This window comes from Triticum urartu, chromosome 7A (genome assembly GCF_056163025.1).
Source record: "Triticum urartu cultivar PI428250 chromosome 7A, HENAU_Tu73, whole genome shotgun sequence".
NCBI classification, from domain to species: Eukaryota; Viridiplantae; Streptophyta; class Magnoliopsida; order Poales; family Poaceae; genus Triticum; species Triticum urartu.
In genome coordinates, this window is record NC_141879.1 from 574,799,296 (window position 1) to 574,813,981 (window position 14,686).

The 14,686-nt window shown below is 53.1% G+C and overlaps 1 protein-coding gene across 1 annotated transcript; it reads right to left on the bottom strand.

Moving 5' to 3' along the window:
• Nucleotides 1-11,459: 11,459 nt before the first annotated feature.
• LOC147960499 (uncharacterized) lies at nt 11,460-13,898 on the bottom strand. Its single transcript, XM_087533381.1, has 5 exons — nt 13,770-13,898; nt 12,950-13,727; nt 12,454-12,794; nt 12,021-12,164; nt 11,460-11,948 (listed from the first exon to the last, which is right to left on the bottom strand). The coding sequence occupies exons 1-5, from the start codon at nt 13,896-13,898 to the stop codon at nt 11,460-11,462; spliced, it is 1,881 nt and encodes a 626-aa protein (XP_087389507.1).
• Nucleotides 13,899-14,686: the final 788 nt, after the last annotated feature.

Below are 14,686 nucleotides of genomic sequence, written 5' to 3' on the forward strand. Positions count from 1 at the left end.
CAAGCTGTCTCAACTGCTTCCGCCCAAAAGTGTCTTGGCGTATTGTATTCATCAAGCATCGTTCTTGCCATCTCAATAAGAGTTTGGTTCTTCCTCTCAACAACTACATTCTGTTGAGGCATGTACGTAGCCGAGAACTCATGTGAAATCCCTTCTTCATCAAGAAAGGTGTCCACATTGGCATTCTTGAACTCCATTCCGTCCCTGCGAACCTTCTTGATCTTCACTTCAAATTGATTTTGGGCCTTCCTAGCAAAGTTCTTGAAGATCTTTTGGACATGCGATTTATCATCAAGAAAAAACACCCACGTAAATCTTGAAAAGTCATCGACAATGACTAAACCGAATGAGTTACCACCGAGACTTTTGTAGGCATTGGGACCAAAAAGATCCATATGAAGCAGCTCGAGCGGTCTTCTCGTGGTCATGATTTTTTTCATGGGGTGGCTTCCTCCAACCTGTTTTCCTGCTTGACAAGCACTGCATAATCTATCCTTGTCAAATATAACGTCTTTCACTCCAAGGATATGATCACCTTTAATAAGCTTATCAAGATTTTGCATGCCCACATGACCTAACCTTCTATGCCACAACCAACCTTTAGATGATTTAGCAATTAAGCAAGTTCTAGGTTGAGCCTTTTTAGTGAAATCAACAATGTATAGATCACCTCTACGTATACCGGTAAAGACCATATTATGATTATCTCTTCGAAACACTTGGTAGTCTACTTCAGTAAATAAAACATTGAATCCAAAGTTAGCTAGTCTAGATACGGAAAGTAAATTATAGCCAAGAGATTCGACGAGCATAACATTTTGGATGGAGTTGTCATGTGAGATGTCCACCTTACCAAGGCCAACCACTTTACCCTTTGAGTTATCACCAAAAGTGACATATTTTCGAGGCCGTCATTTTCAGCAAGCTCACGAAACATATCGTTATCTCCGGTCATGTGATCGGTACATCCACTATCAAGAACCCATTCCTTTCCTCTAGCCATGTAGCTGCGAAGGTTAGCCATAAGACCGAAGTGTCTCATAGACTCATCGAGATCAAAGTCACTATCATCATCCTCATCATAGTATCCATGTTCAACATCATCTTGTGATTGATCATCACCTAGAGAGAGTGATTCATTAGATGTATGACCATGGCAATGTTCATCTTTATGAATTGTAATGACTTGAGAGATACTGATACTAATGACTCCAACATCTCCTTTGGCACGCATAAGGTCATGAAGCTCAAATAGACAATCATCAAATTTGGGATCACTAGGTTTCATTTTATGAAAAGCTATGGACTTTTGAAGAATCACATCTAGATTTTTCAAGGAATAGTTTGGAAACCGTTCCTCAAGAAATCTCCATATGGTGTAAGCACATTCAAGAGTAGGCAAGGAAACAATCAAATTTCTAGGCAATCCTCTAATGATAAGGTTGATAGTTTTGAGATTGCAGATCATGTCAAGAGATTCATTGGGGGTAGGATGCAATGGGTCAACAAGGGGTGCACCTAATGTACTTGTTCAAATGATATTCATTGAAAAGCTCAAGCATCTCATTTTTCCAAGCATTAAAGAATTCTCCATCAAGCATAGGCACTCTACGTCTAAAACTCCCCATTGTAGACTCATCCATCTTCCTCCAATGGTGATTAAACCAAAGAAATGGAGACCAAAGATCTGATACCAATTGAAAGGATCGAGAAGAGGTGTTTAGAGGGGGGGGGGGGGTGATTAGACCCTCAACAAAGAAAAGTAGCAGTTTTTAAGTTCTTCAAGTTGAGATGGAATTTTAGCACAAGTTTTAGCATTCACAATACATTTCAAGCAAGTGTGGCAAGAGTATATTTGCAGCGGAAAGTAAATCATGCAAGTTGCAAGAAAGTAAAGGGATGGGATTGGAGTATGCAAACGCAATTGGAGACACGAAGATTTTTGGCGTGGTTTTGATAGGTGGTGCTATCGTACATCCACATTTTTTGCGAGGGCTATCGTACATCCACGTTGATGGAGAATTCAACCCACAAAGGGTAACGATTGCGCGAGTCCATGGAGGGCTCCACCCACGAAGGGTCCACGAAGAAGCAACCTTTTCTATCCCACCATGGCCATCGCCCACGAAGGACTTGCCTCACTTGGGTAGATCTTCACGAGGTAGGCAATCTCCTTGCCCTTACAAACTCCTTGGTTCAAGTCCACAATCTTGACGGAGGCTCCCAAGTGACACCTAACCAATCTAGGAGACACCACTCTCCAAAAGGTAATAGATGGTGTGTTGATGATGAAATCCTTGCTCTTGTGCTTCAAATGATAGTCTCCCCAACACTCAACTCTCTCTCACAGATTTGGCTATGGTGGAAAGATGATTTGAGTGGAAAGTAACTTGGGGAAGGCTAGAGATCAATATTCTTGTGGTTGGATTGGAATGTCTTGGTCTCAACACATGAGTAGGTGGTTCTCTCTCACAAAATAAATGCTGGAAGTGTAGGCACGTTCTGATGGCTCTCTCACTCATGGAGAGGAGGGTGGAGGGGTATATATAGCCTCCACACAAAATTTAACCGTTACACACAAAAGAGGCAACTCGGTCAGGCCGAATAGATGAACTCGATGAGATCGATTCAGTTCAAAATGTGAACGTCAAGCTTTTCGGTGGGACTGATATGCTAGGGTTAGGGTAAAACCGGATCTCGGTTTGACCAATTACTTCAACTCCGTGAGACCAATTTCATTAATAAGCATCCAGAGAGTTGGCCAGGCAAACTCGATGGGGCCGACTGCATATTTCGGTGAGACCGAAATAGTTGCAACAGGCAACAAAGAGTTTGCAATCCCATCTCGGTGAGACCGAGATCCCATCGGTGAGACCAAACTGATTAGGGTTTCTGGCAATGGCTATGTCAAATGAACTCGGTGGCGCCGGATGAATCAAATCGGTGGGGCCGAGTTTGACTTTAGGTTTAGGACATATTTGGAATTGAGAAAGTGGTTGAGGACTTTGGAGCATATCAGTAAGCACTTTGAGCAAGTAGATCATTAAGCAACACCTCATCCCCTTTTAATAGTATTGGCTTTCCTATGGACTCAATTGATCTTGGATCACTAAAATAGAAATGAAGAGTCTTGAGCTTTTGCCAATCTTCTGTCCTTAGCATCTAGAAGGGGTTCCACATCCTCTTGTCCATGCCATGCCTCTGCTGAACTTTATGAAATATACTAGATGAGAATATTAGTCCAACAATAGATATGTTGATATTAATTACCAAAATCACCCAGGGAGCACTTGTGCTTTCACCTTTTTCACAGCAGGTGCAACAGCCATGGATCTCTTGCTGTTGGAGCTTTCTAGCAAGTCATCAACGGGCACAACGCACTCCAAAGAGATACATTCCCCAGATCCCTTGCTGGCATCCTTGCTACCTCTCTTATTTTTCTTGCTTTCCTTGGCGGGAACAGCGACCTCAGTGGCCTATGCCGCGAATGCGTCCCGGTACATCTTGTCCACGCAAGTGATTGCGTCCTTCTCATCTGATTGAATGGAAATGACGCCCACCGACCCTGGCATTTTCAAGGTATTGTAGGCATAGTGAGATGCCGCCATGAATTTGTCCAGAGCTGGGAAACCAAGGATCCCATTGTACGGCAGGGGGAGGTCGACCACATCAAACACAACCTTCTCTGTCCCGTAATTCAGCCCCCCCCCCCCCGAATGTTACCGGCAACGTGATCTTGCCCTTAGGGCAATTCCTCTCGGGGTTGATCCCTTGGAACGTGCCAGTAGCCTCAAGCTCCTCCTCTGCTATCTGGAGTTTGCTGATGACCTTTGGAGAAATCAGATTCAACCCGGCCCCGCCGTCAACCAACATCTTTGTGACTTTGAGGTTGCGGATTGTTGGTGAGACCAACAATGGCAAGCACCCTACCGCAGTGGTGCGATCAGGGTGGTCCTCCTCATCAAAGATGATGGGCGTGCGTGACCACTTGAGCGGCTTCCAAGAATCTGCCACTGGCTCCACGACATTGACTTCACGTGCCCACTGTTTAAGTTGGCGGTGAGAGGAGTGCAAATATGCACCCTCGTTAATGCACAAGGCGTCAGTGGCCTTTTGGAATTCCTGCTTGCTGGTTTCCTCTTCATCTCCTCCATCACTCTCATCATCGCAATCCTCTTTCTCACGGCCCTTGGCGGGTTTTCCCTGATACCAAGGAGCCTTGTTGGGGCGGCTTACTTCACTGCCTCGGCCCTTCCCGCCATCACCATTTTGACCTTTTTCCTTATCTCGTTTCTCATACTCAGCCCTCTGCTTCTTGACAAGTTGTTGGACCTGATGACACTCCTGGAGATCGTGACCCTTGCTCCCGTGGATCTTGCAGTATGGCCCATCACCTTTCCCAGCCTTCTTGACAGCCACAGCCTCTTAGTAGTTAGTGCATGCGGCAACTTCCTTGCCATGGGCTTCGGTCTTGGCTTTCTTGCCGGTACTAGGAGTGCCCGATCCCTCAATGGTCATTACAGCCTTATCTTTGTGCCTTTTGTTGCGCTTCTTGTTCTTCTTCTTCTGATTGGTGGCCTCGTCATCATCCTCTGAGTCGATGTCGACACCATCCTCTTCTCCAAGGAGCTTCCTCCCCTCCTCCACCCGAGCACACTTGTCCACCAAAGTGTAAAGCTCCTTCACAGTCTTGGGCAATCAAACGTCCATCTTGGAACGTATCCGATGGTTGCGTACGTTGGACTGGAACGCAGCTATCACGGCTGTCGGGTGGATGTCTGGAATATTTGTGTGGAATCGGCTAAACCTATGCATGTACTTCCGTAGAGTCTCTCCTTCCTTCTATAGGAGAAGCTGCTAATCGCTGGGCCGCACTAGTTCTTGATGGCCGCCCGTGGAGGCGCCAACGAACTCATGGCACAGGTCTGCCCAGGACGAAATGGAGTTCCACGGCAGGTGCATTAACCAAGACCTCACATTTGGCTTGGGTGCCAAAGGGAAGTAATTGGCGAATACATTCTCATCTCTTCCCCGATAGCTTGAACAGCGATGGTGTAGATGCTCAAGAACTCTGCCGGGTTCAGTCTCCAATCATACTTCTCTGGTATCTCTGGCTTGAACGTGCGAGCGGACGGCCAATGGACTTGCCGAGGCTCTCAGGTGAAGGCGGGGCACCCAGCCTCGAAAGGCAGGTACCCGCCCCCGCCGAGCATGGGCTCGTCAACATTGGGGCCATCACGCCCACTGAACTGGTGGTGGTTGTCGCGGTGTCGCTCGATGGTGACATGATGTCTACTACACAACCTTCTACTTGTAGACTAGTGTTGGGCCACCAAGCGCAGCGTTCTGTAGGGCAGTAGCAAATTTCCCTCAAGTGGATGACCTGAGGTTTCTCAATCCGCGGGAGACATAGGATGTAGATGGTCTCTCTCAAACAACCTTGCAACCAAATAACAAAGAGTCTCTTGTGTCCCCAACACACCCAATACAATGGTAAATTGTATAGGTGCACTAGTTCGACGAAGAGATGGTGATACAAGTGTAATATGGATGGTAGATATAGGTTTTTGTATTCTGAAAATATAAAAACAGCAAGGTAACTAGTAACAAAAGTGAGCAAAACGGTATTGCAATGCTTGGAAACAAGGCCTAGGGTTCATACTTTCACTAGTGCAAGTTCTCTCAACAATGATAACATAATTGGATCATATAACAATCCCTCAATGTGCAACAAAGAATCACCCCCAAAGTTTCTATCAAAGAACGTAGGACGAATATGTGCATCAACCCCTATGCATAGATTACCCAATGTCACCTCGGGAATCTGCGAGTTGAGTGCCAAAACATACATCAAGTGAATCAACAGAACATCCCATTGTCACCATAGATATCCCATCGCAAGACATACATCAAGTGTTCTAAAATCCAATACTCAATCCAACATAAAGAAATCTCAAAGAGCAAGACTCAATTCACCATAAGAAGATAGATGGGGAAAAACACCATTTGATTCAACTATAGTAACAAAGCTCGTGGTACATCAAGATCATGCCAAATCAAGAACATGAGAGAGAGAGAGATCAAACACATAGCTACTGGTACATACCCTCATCCCCGAGGGTGAACTACTCCCTCCTCATCATGGAGAGTACCGGGATGATGAAGATGGCCACCGATGATGGTTTGCCCCTCCAGCAGGGTGCCGGAACGGTGTCCTGATTGGTTTTTCGTGGCTACACAGGCTTGTGGCGGTGGAGCTCCCGATCTAGGTTTATTTCTGGGGGTTTATGGATTTATAGGAATTTTTGGCGTTGGTTTCATGTCAGGGGGGTCCACGAGTCAGCGACAAGGTAGGGGCATGCCCTAGGGGGGTGGGCGCGCCATCCACCCTTGTCGTTGACTCGGGACTCTTCTAGCCCAACTCTTGTGCTTTGGGGGCTTCTTCTGGTCCATAAAAAATCACCGTAAAGTTTCAGCTCGTTTGGACTCCGTTTGGTATTCCTTTTCTGTAAAACTCAAAAACAAGGAAAAAACAAAAACTGGCACTGGGCTCTAGGTTAATAGGTTAGTCCCAAAAATAATACAAAATAGCATATAAATGCATATAAAACATCCAAGATGGATAATATAATATCATGGAACAATCAAAAATTATAGATACGTTGGAGACGTATCATGGCGCGCGCGCCTTCCCTCTGTCTATCCTCCGGGGCTCGCCGTTGGTCTTGACGTGCTCGAGGGTCGGATGAAACCATCGAGATGTCGTCAAGCTCTTGGTTGTGTGGCTCCCACGCTGGTTGCAGCGGAGGGGTTGCACCGTGGGGGCGGCCCCTTCCGCACGGCCAACAACGTAGGCCATTGTCATTGCCCGGGGAGGCCGTGGCGGGACAGCTCGCTGTGATCCTCCCACCTCGGCGAAGCCAATCAGGCTCTGAATGGTGGCTCTCCACTCATCCATATGATCAGCTACCGGCGGAAATCTCAGCAGGCCCACACCATGGCCTCTGAAGTAGTGCTTGGCATAGGCGATGATGATGTAGATCGTAGTGTCACTCGGCTTCTTACGGTGCCGGTAGTGGCCACGCTGTGCTCACGCCGCCGCGAGCCAGCCACTTGGACGGTGTGGTGATGAGGTGGAGGTGCTTGTGGACCAACCGCTTTGTTTGGTGCATTGGCTGGGTTAGCTTGCTTCGGGGGTGGTGCATGTACTACGACCGCGCCCGCTGTCGGATTGGAGGTTCCGCTGACCCTTGAGAGGTTTGAACTTTGGGGTGCATGCGAAGAACTCCATCTTCCCAATCTGCCTGCCCAACGATCCTATAGCCTAGCTCGACGAACCCAAGGTACAAGGAACACATCAGTTTATCCTGGTTCGGGCCACCTTGTGGTGTAATACCCTACTCGAGCTTTGTGGTGGATTGCCTCGAGGGGCTGAGGATGAACTAGTAGAGTCAACGAACATCGTCAGGAGGTGAGGTGTTCTTGAGCTCGATGAGCTAGTGAGGTGGTCAGGGTGGAATGGATCAGATCCCCTCTATGGTGGTGGATAGGTCCTATTTATAGTGGCCTTGGTCCTCTTCCCAAATGTAGGCGGGAAGGGATTCCTCAATGGCCAAATTTGAAGGGAGACAACTAGTACAACCTATCCTGACAAAAGTAGTCTTCGCCTGCAAAAGGGTCTGGTGGTGACGCTGCGGTGGGCTCTGCGATGACCCCCATCCTGTCGTCCTGGCGGTCTTGGTCTTGTTGTGCCGATATGGAAACCTTTGCTTGATTCCTCGGGACTCCGCGCATGCGCTTGCCTCCTTGGTAGCAAAGGGGAAACTGGTACACTGCGCCCACTGGCGCCCGCCTGGCCTTGGTTGTCATGGCTCACGTCACATGAACCTCGCGAGGTGCACCTTGCCTTGATATCTCCACTCCTCGGGAGCCAACCTGGTGAGGCCGCCCCAGGGAGGTCTTGGTGTCGTCCGCCTTGTGAGGCTTGGCCCCTCGCGAGGGCTTGGATCGTTGTTGCTGAAGCTGGGCCGTACCGGGCCGTTGATGGAGCCACGTCGTGGGCTGTAGGCAGGCAAGTCTGGGTACTCCTGTTACCAGGACACTGATAGTAGCCCCCAGGCACAAGGCACGCTCGTACTTGACTTTGAGGCGAAGCCATAGGGGAAGGGCGGAGCGCTGCGGGCCCCAACCGCCTGTGGCCTTAGACGTCACGTGGCGATTAATGGGACATGGGCGCCTGCGCTTCCCCATGCTGCCTTGGCAACCGTTCGACTTGACGAGACTCTGCTGCATGCAGAGAAAAACCATCATTGCGTGCGATTGTGGAGGCCGGCGGTTGGCCTCCTATTGGCTATAAATGAGGGGAGGGGCGGAGCCCCCTTGCTCGTCTCTGTCTTCTCGCAGTCCGCTTCTTCGTTTTCTTCCTGGTCTCTCCACCCTGCTGACTTGCTGTAGCACCCATGCTGCCGACGAGGAAGTTCTCCGCTGCTGAGAAAGGGAAGTCCCACAAGGAGGGACTCGGCTAGCCGCCGCCTAAGAGAGGGCGAGGCCGCCCCTGCAAACATGCCGCGACCCCTACAGTGGCTCCTCGGGGGTGTGGGTGTGCCTCGACCGGTCATGGCGGCGCTTCTTCTCGTGGTGGGTGCCGCCGGGGGCAAGGAAGCCCTTGCGAGGAGGGGAGGTGTGCCATGGTCGCCCGACCTCCCAGGCCATGCTTCCACTCGGTGGAGGTGCTTCCGGAGTTCATCGTGTGGCCGGAGAGGCCGGCCGGCACCTGGCTCCAGCTTTTGCGCTCCTTCACTAGCGAGGTGCCAACCATGGGTCTTGACGGCCTCTGGCTGCAGACCACGGCTGCTGCAGCAAGGCCTCATGGGCTGCGGTCGAGATCTCCGCCACGGGCAGCGTGGCCTTGATCCACGGCTGGCAGACGTTCGCCCACGCGCGCGGCCTGAGCGGGAGGTGCACCCTCCACTTAAAGTACGACAGCATCGCGACCCTCTTCGTGAGGGTGTTTGGGGAAGATGGTCACCGCGCAGGGTGCTGCCCCGAAGACAGCGGCGGCAACGACGAGCTTGGCCTTGAAGATGGCCGTGACGATGCCGAGGGCGAGCTCGCCCTTGGCGACGGCCGCGGTTCGTCCAGCGGTGGCGGCTCCTTCTCCAGCGATATTACATGCAGCGGTGGCTATGACCAGCCGCCACGCTGCCCGGCTCTCTTCGAGGACGGTGGCGGGTCGTCTCGTCGCCATGCTTCGGTGAAGCGTGAGGAAGGGTCGGGCTGATCTGAGTCCGGGAGGCCCTTGGAGCCAGGCCTTGTGAGCTGCTGCGGTCGTGTGGGCCGCTTTTTTTTAACCTTTCCTTTCTTCCTGCATTTGAGAAAAGTAGAGGGCCCTGCAGGGGCGTGCATTGAACCATGGTATTTATGCTGCTATGCTATGTTTATTGTTCCAATGTTATGCTGCGGTGTTCATGCTTCAAATGGGTATGGTAGGATAACCTTAGCTTGATATACCCGCGGTAGTCTTGCGTCTCGTGATGGCTTGTCCTCCATCGTCTCGTGAGGTCCCCTTACCGCTGCTCAGGGGTCGGTGGCCTCAGGAGACATCGTGAAGCTGCAGAATTGTTGGAAAAATTTTGTTGGGTGTCCTGTTCTTCCTTGCGCGAGCCCTCGGGCATGAGGTAGTTGTGGCTTAGTGCGCCGCGTCACGGTACCCGAGGGGCACGGACTTAAGGAGGCGCACAAATCACAAGCTCATTTGGGAGCGTCTCACGAGGATAGGAAAAGCCAAGGCCCTAGGGGATAGGGCTATGGCGAAGTATGTTCGTGGCACGGGGCAGGCCCGACATGCACGCACATACCTGCCCAGCCCCCGCGCGTGAGGAAGGGTGGTGGGCAACTGCCGCCCCTCCTGGGCCGTGACCGACTATCAAGAGAAAAGACGAGAGGGAAATCCAACTTGGCAATCCAAAATGCAAGAACTTCAAATTCCACTAAAAAAGATCGCAAACCAACTATAGAAAGCAAGCAAATGAACAGCCGCGTCCGGCCCCTAGTCTAGTCTTCTCACCAGCGCGGAGCTAAGTGCTGCCACTAGGACGTTGGAGGGAGCCCCCGAGGCCCGAGGGAAGCTCTCCAGACACTTTGAGGCGTGTACAGCCCCACTCATTATCACGTGAGAGTGTCACGAGTGGAGGCCTTCACAGGCACTGGGCCTTGCTTCATGGATAGAACTTCCGGATGTGCTGGATGTTCCAGGCGTTCTGGATGGGGATTCCGTCCTGCGTCTCTAGGCGCGCGGCACCAGGCCTGGAGACGCGGGCGACCCTAAATGGGCCCTCCCACATGAGTGAAAGCTTATGCAGCCCTTCCCTGGAGAGCACCTGCCGTAGGAGGAAATCACCCACCTCGAGCGTCTTGGAGCGGACGCTGCGGAGTGATACCGCCGTAGCGCCTGCTAGTACCTTGCCCCTTGGAGTGAGGCTTGACGATGGCATTCCTCCCCCAGCACGAGGTCCATCCCCCACGTGGCGTCCTGGCGAGCCTCGTCAAATGCCAAGACCCGTGCGGAGCGATGCCTGACCTCATGTGGGAGAACCGCTTCAGCTCCATAGACGTGGAAGAATGGAGTTTCGCCGGTCGGCTTGGTCGCCGTGGTGCGGACGAACCACACCACAGACTGGAGCTCATTGAGCTAGCCCCTACCGTAGGCCTCGAGCTTCTTCTTGAAGGTTCTTGTCTTGAGGCTTCTCAGGATCTGCGTGTTGGCGCGCTCAGCTTGGACGTTACTCTGCGGGTGTGCCACCGAGGCGTAGTATATCTGTGTTCCAAGGTTAGCACAATATGTTGAGATTGCTAGTGAACTGTGAGCCGTTGTCGGTGATGATGCGATTAGGGACTCCGAACTGGCTCACGAGGCCCTTGATGAACTTGATCGCCAAGCTGGCCGGGATGGTGCGGACTGCTTCCACCTCCGCCCATTTGGTAAACTTGTCAATGGCGACGTAGAGGTAGCGGTAGCCCCCGGGCGTTCGGGGGAACGGACCCAAGATGTCTAACCCCAAGACTACAAACGGCCACGAGAGCGGGATGGTCTGGAGGCCCTGAGCGGGCTGGTCGATTTTCTTGGCATGGAACTGGTAGGCTTCACAGGATCTCACCAGCTCGGTTGCGTCGCTGAGCGCCATGGGCCAATAGAATCCACTGCGGAATGCCTTGCCCACGATGGTGCATGATGACGAGTCATGCCTGCAGTCTCCGCCATGTATGTCGGCTAACAGCTCGCACCCTTGTTCCCTCGAGATGCATCGTAAGGAAACATCGTTTGGTCATTTTCGGTAGAGCTCACCGTCCTGAATGCAGTAGGCTGTGGCCTGCCGAGCCACGCGCTCAGCATCTTCTTCCTTCTCCGGCAGGGTTCCCTAAAGCAGGTACGCCTAAAATTCTTCGGTCCAGCACCTCTCCTAAGGCTCGAGCGCTAGGAGCAGGCGTGCTCCTGAAGTCGGGCCATGGGCGGGGGCTCCCGAGGTTGGTGCTGGTGGGAGCTCCTCCTGAGGCAGTGCTGGCTCCACAACCGGAGGGGCCGCCGAAGGCTTGAAGAGCCGCTCCTCAAAGACACCGGACTCCTGAGGCTGGCGCCTGGCTGCTCTCTTGGCGATGTCGTCAGCTTCCTTGTTCGTGTCTCGGGGCACGTGCTGTAGCTCCAGGCCCAAGACTTGTTTCTCCATCTTGCGTACCTCCGCCAGGTATGCCTCCATGTGTTCATCCTTCGGCTTGTACACTTTGTTGGAGAAGTTGACGAGGAGTTGGGAGTCGCCTTTGATGGTGAGGCGCTTCACACCCAAAGCGGCTGTGGCCTTGAGGCCGGCAATCAAGCCTTCGTACTCTGCGATGTTGTTGGAGACCTTTTCTCCGTGTTGGTAGCAGAGCTGCGCGGCATAGTAGAGCTTGTCCTGAGTAGGCGAAACAAGCACAGCTCCAGGCCCCGCACCCTATCGTGCGAAGGCACAATCGAAGTACATGACCCAGCCGTCTGGTGCTTCGCTCCCCGGCGAGAGCGACCGGTCCTCGCCTTCCTTTGCTCCTAGGGCGTCAGTCCATTCTGCCACGAAGTCGGCGAGTGCAGCTCCCTTGATGACCCTGGTGGTGCTGAACTCCAGTTGAAATGCCTACAATTCGATGTTCCATTCGGTGACCCTACCCGCAGCATTGGGGCTCCGGAGCACCCTCTCTAGTGGGTAGGCTGAAACAACCTTGATGGGGTAGCCTTGGAAGTAGTGGCGTAGCTTGCGCGAGGTGACGAGAAAGCGCGAGCAAGAGCTTCTGCGGCATGGGGTAGCATGCGCGCACATCCCGTAGTATTGTGCTGACGAAGTACATTGGATGCTCGATGAGGGCAGGACTATTGGTGTAGTCCAAGACCTCCTAGGGCTGAGGCACCTCCTGAGGCTGGCGGACCTTAGGAGCTTGGTCGCCCGTTGGCACAGCCGTGGCCTCAGGAGCGCTGCCTTGAGGCTGCGTCGTCTTGACCGAGCACGTGGAGTCGTGTGGCAGGCCCTTGGGCTGGCGCTCCTCCCTGACGGCCACCAGCGCCGCACTGGCTGAGTGAGGCGTGGCAGCCAAGTAAAGCACCAGGGGCTCGAGTGGACGCGGTGCCACCATGACCGGCGGGCTGGTGAGGTATCTCTTGAGATCTTGGAATGCGGCATCAGCCTCCAGAGTCCACTCGAACGGTCCCTTCTTCTTCATCATCTTAAAGAACGGGAGGGCGCACTCCCCCAGCTTGGAGATGAAGCACCCTAGCGAGATCACAAGCCCACCAGCTTTTGCATTTCCTTAAGGGCATGTGGCGGACTCATCCTTTCTATCGCCTTGACCTTCTCCGGGTTTGCCTCGATCCCCCTGTGTGACACCAGAAAGCCCAACAGCTTGCCGGAGGGGACGCCAAACACACATTTCTCCGGGTTGAGCCACAAGTCCACCTTGCGCAGGCTGGCGAACGTCTCTTCCAGGTCCTCGATGAGGGTCCTTGCCTCCCAAGACTTCACCACTATGTCGTCGATGTAGGCATCAGCATTCCTCCCTAGCTGTCGGCCCAGAGCGATGTGCATCAGCCGCTGGAAGGTTGCTCCGGTGTTACGCAGCCCAAAGGGCATGCAGGTGTAGTAGTACACCCCGCACGGGGTCAGGAAGGCCGTCTTCCTGACATCTTGTACCGCCATCTTGATTTGGTGATACCCTGAGAATGCGTCCAAGAAGCACAGCAGGTCGCACTCAGCGGTGGAGTCGACGATCTGGTCGATGCATGGTAGCGAAAAGGGATCTTGAGGGAACGCCTTGTTGAGGTTGGTGAAGTCGACGCACATGCGCTCCTTCCCCCCTTTCTTGGGCACGACGACCGAGTTTTCCAGCCACTCTGGGTACCGCACCTCGCGGATCACACTAGCTTCTTGTAGTTTGTGGGTCTCCTGGACGATGAAGGACTGCTTCTCCGTGGACTGCCACCGCGCCTTCTGCTTTACTGGGCGTACATTGGGGCACACATTCATGTGATGCTTGATCACTCCCCTTGGGACTCCAGCCAGGTCCTTGGGCTCCCATGCGAACACCTCCTTGTTCGCGCGCAAGAAATTGACCAGTGCCTTATCTTGGTCCGGGGCGAGGTTGGCACCTATGGTGAAGGTGGCTCCTGATGCCCCATCTTGGTCGACATGCACCTGCTTAATCTCGGCCTGGTCTTGAGAGAACAACTACTTATTTTTTGCTGGCGCAACCCCCAGAGCCTCTGGGGTTCCTTCCTCCACCGGCCGCGTGGCAGCCACGGTCCTAAAGGCAAGCTTGAGAGCCGCTAGTGCTTCCTTGGTGTCCCCGGCCACTGTGAGGACGACGCTGCTTCCTGGCATCTTCATGAGGTTGTAGGCGGGGTGAGTTGCCGCCATGAACTTGGCTAAGGCCGAGTACCCGAGGATGGCGTTGTACGGGAGGCCGATGCGGGTGATGTCGAAGTCGATGAGCTCGGTGCGGTAGTTGTAGCGGGTTCCGAAGGTGACTGGGAGGCAGATCTATCCCAGGGGGCTGGTGGAGCCGTCGACGACCCCGAAGAACGGCTTGGTGGGGTGGAGCCGGCCATGTGATACGTGAAGAAAGCCAGAAGCTTCCACGGAGAGCATGTTTAGCCCGGCCCCACCGTCGATGAGAGTCTTGGTTACCGCCACATTACAAATGGTGGGGGTGCAGAGCATCGGGAGCGCGCCTGCACTCGTGGTGGTCACATGATGGTCTCTTGAGTCGAAGGTGAGGTCGGCCTCAGGTGCCGCCCATCCTGGAGGAGCTCCCTGCTGCACGCATGTGGCACCCGCTTGGTGAAAGAACTGCTTGACATGGCGGTCCGAGGGCTGCGCCTGAGAACCGCCGAGGAGGGATGCAACGGCGTGGGGCGCCAGTGCCGCGAAGTGCGTGAGTAAGAAGCCGCGCAGCTCGTCCCAGGAAGCCACCGAAGATGCTGGGAGATTGAGAAGCCAGGCGTGCGGTACGCTACTACCTCTTGAGCACTCCGTTGGACCCGTGATCGATTCCCCCTCCGACGGAGCTCCAGAAAAGGCCCCAAGATGGGATCTCTTGGGTATAGAAGGTTGCAGCGGTGGAAATAGGGTCTCGTGGTGCTCCTGGAGTTTTTAGGGTATATGGATAT

Coding starts and splice junctions, on each gene's coding strand:
- LOC147960499 (XM_087533381.1), bottom strand. CDS start 13,898: ATGCCAGGAAGCAGCGTCGTCCTCACAGTGGCCGGGGACACCAAGGAA. Junction 13,728..13,769: donor GAACCCCAGAGGCTCTGGGG/GTTGCGCCAGCA, acceptor TCTCAAGACCAG/GCCGAGATTAAGCAGGTGCA. Junction 12,165..12,453: donor CGGGCGACCAAGCTCCTAAG/GTCCGCCAGCCT, acceptor ATCGAATTGTAG/GCATTTCAACTGGAGTTCAG.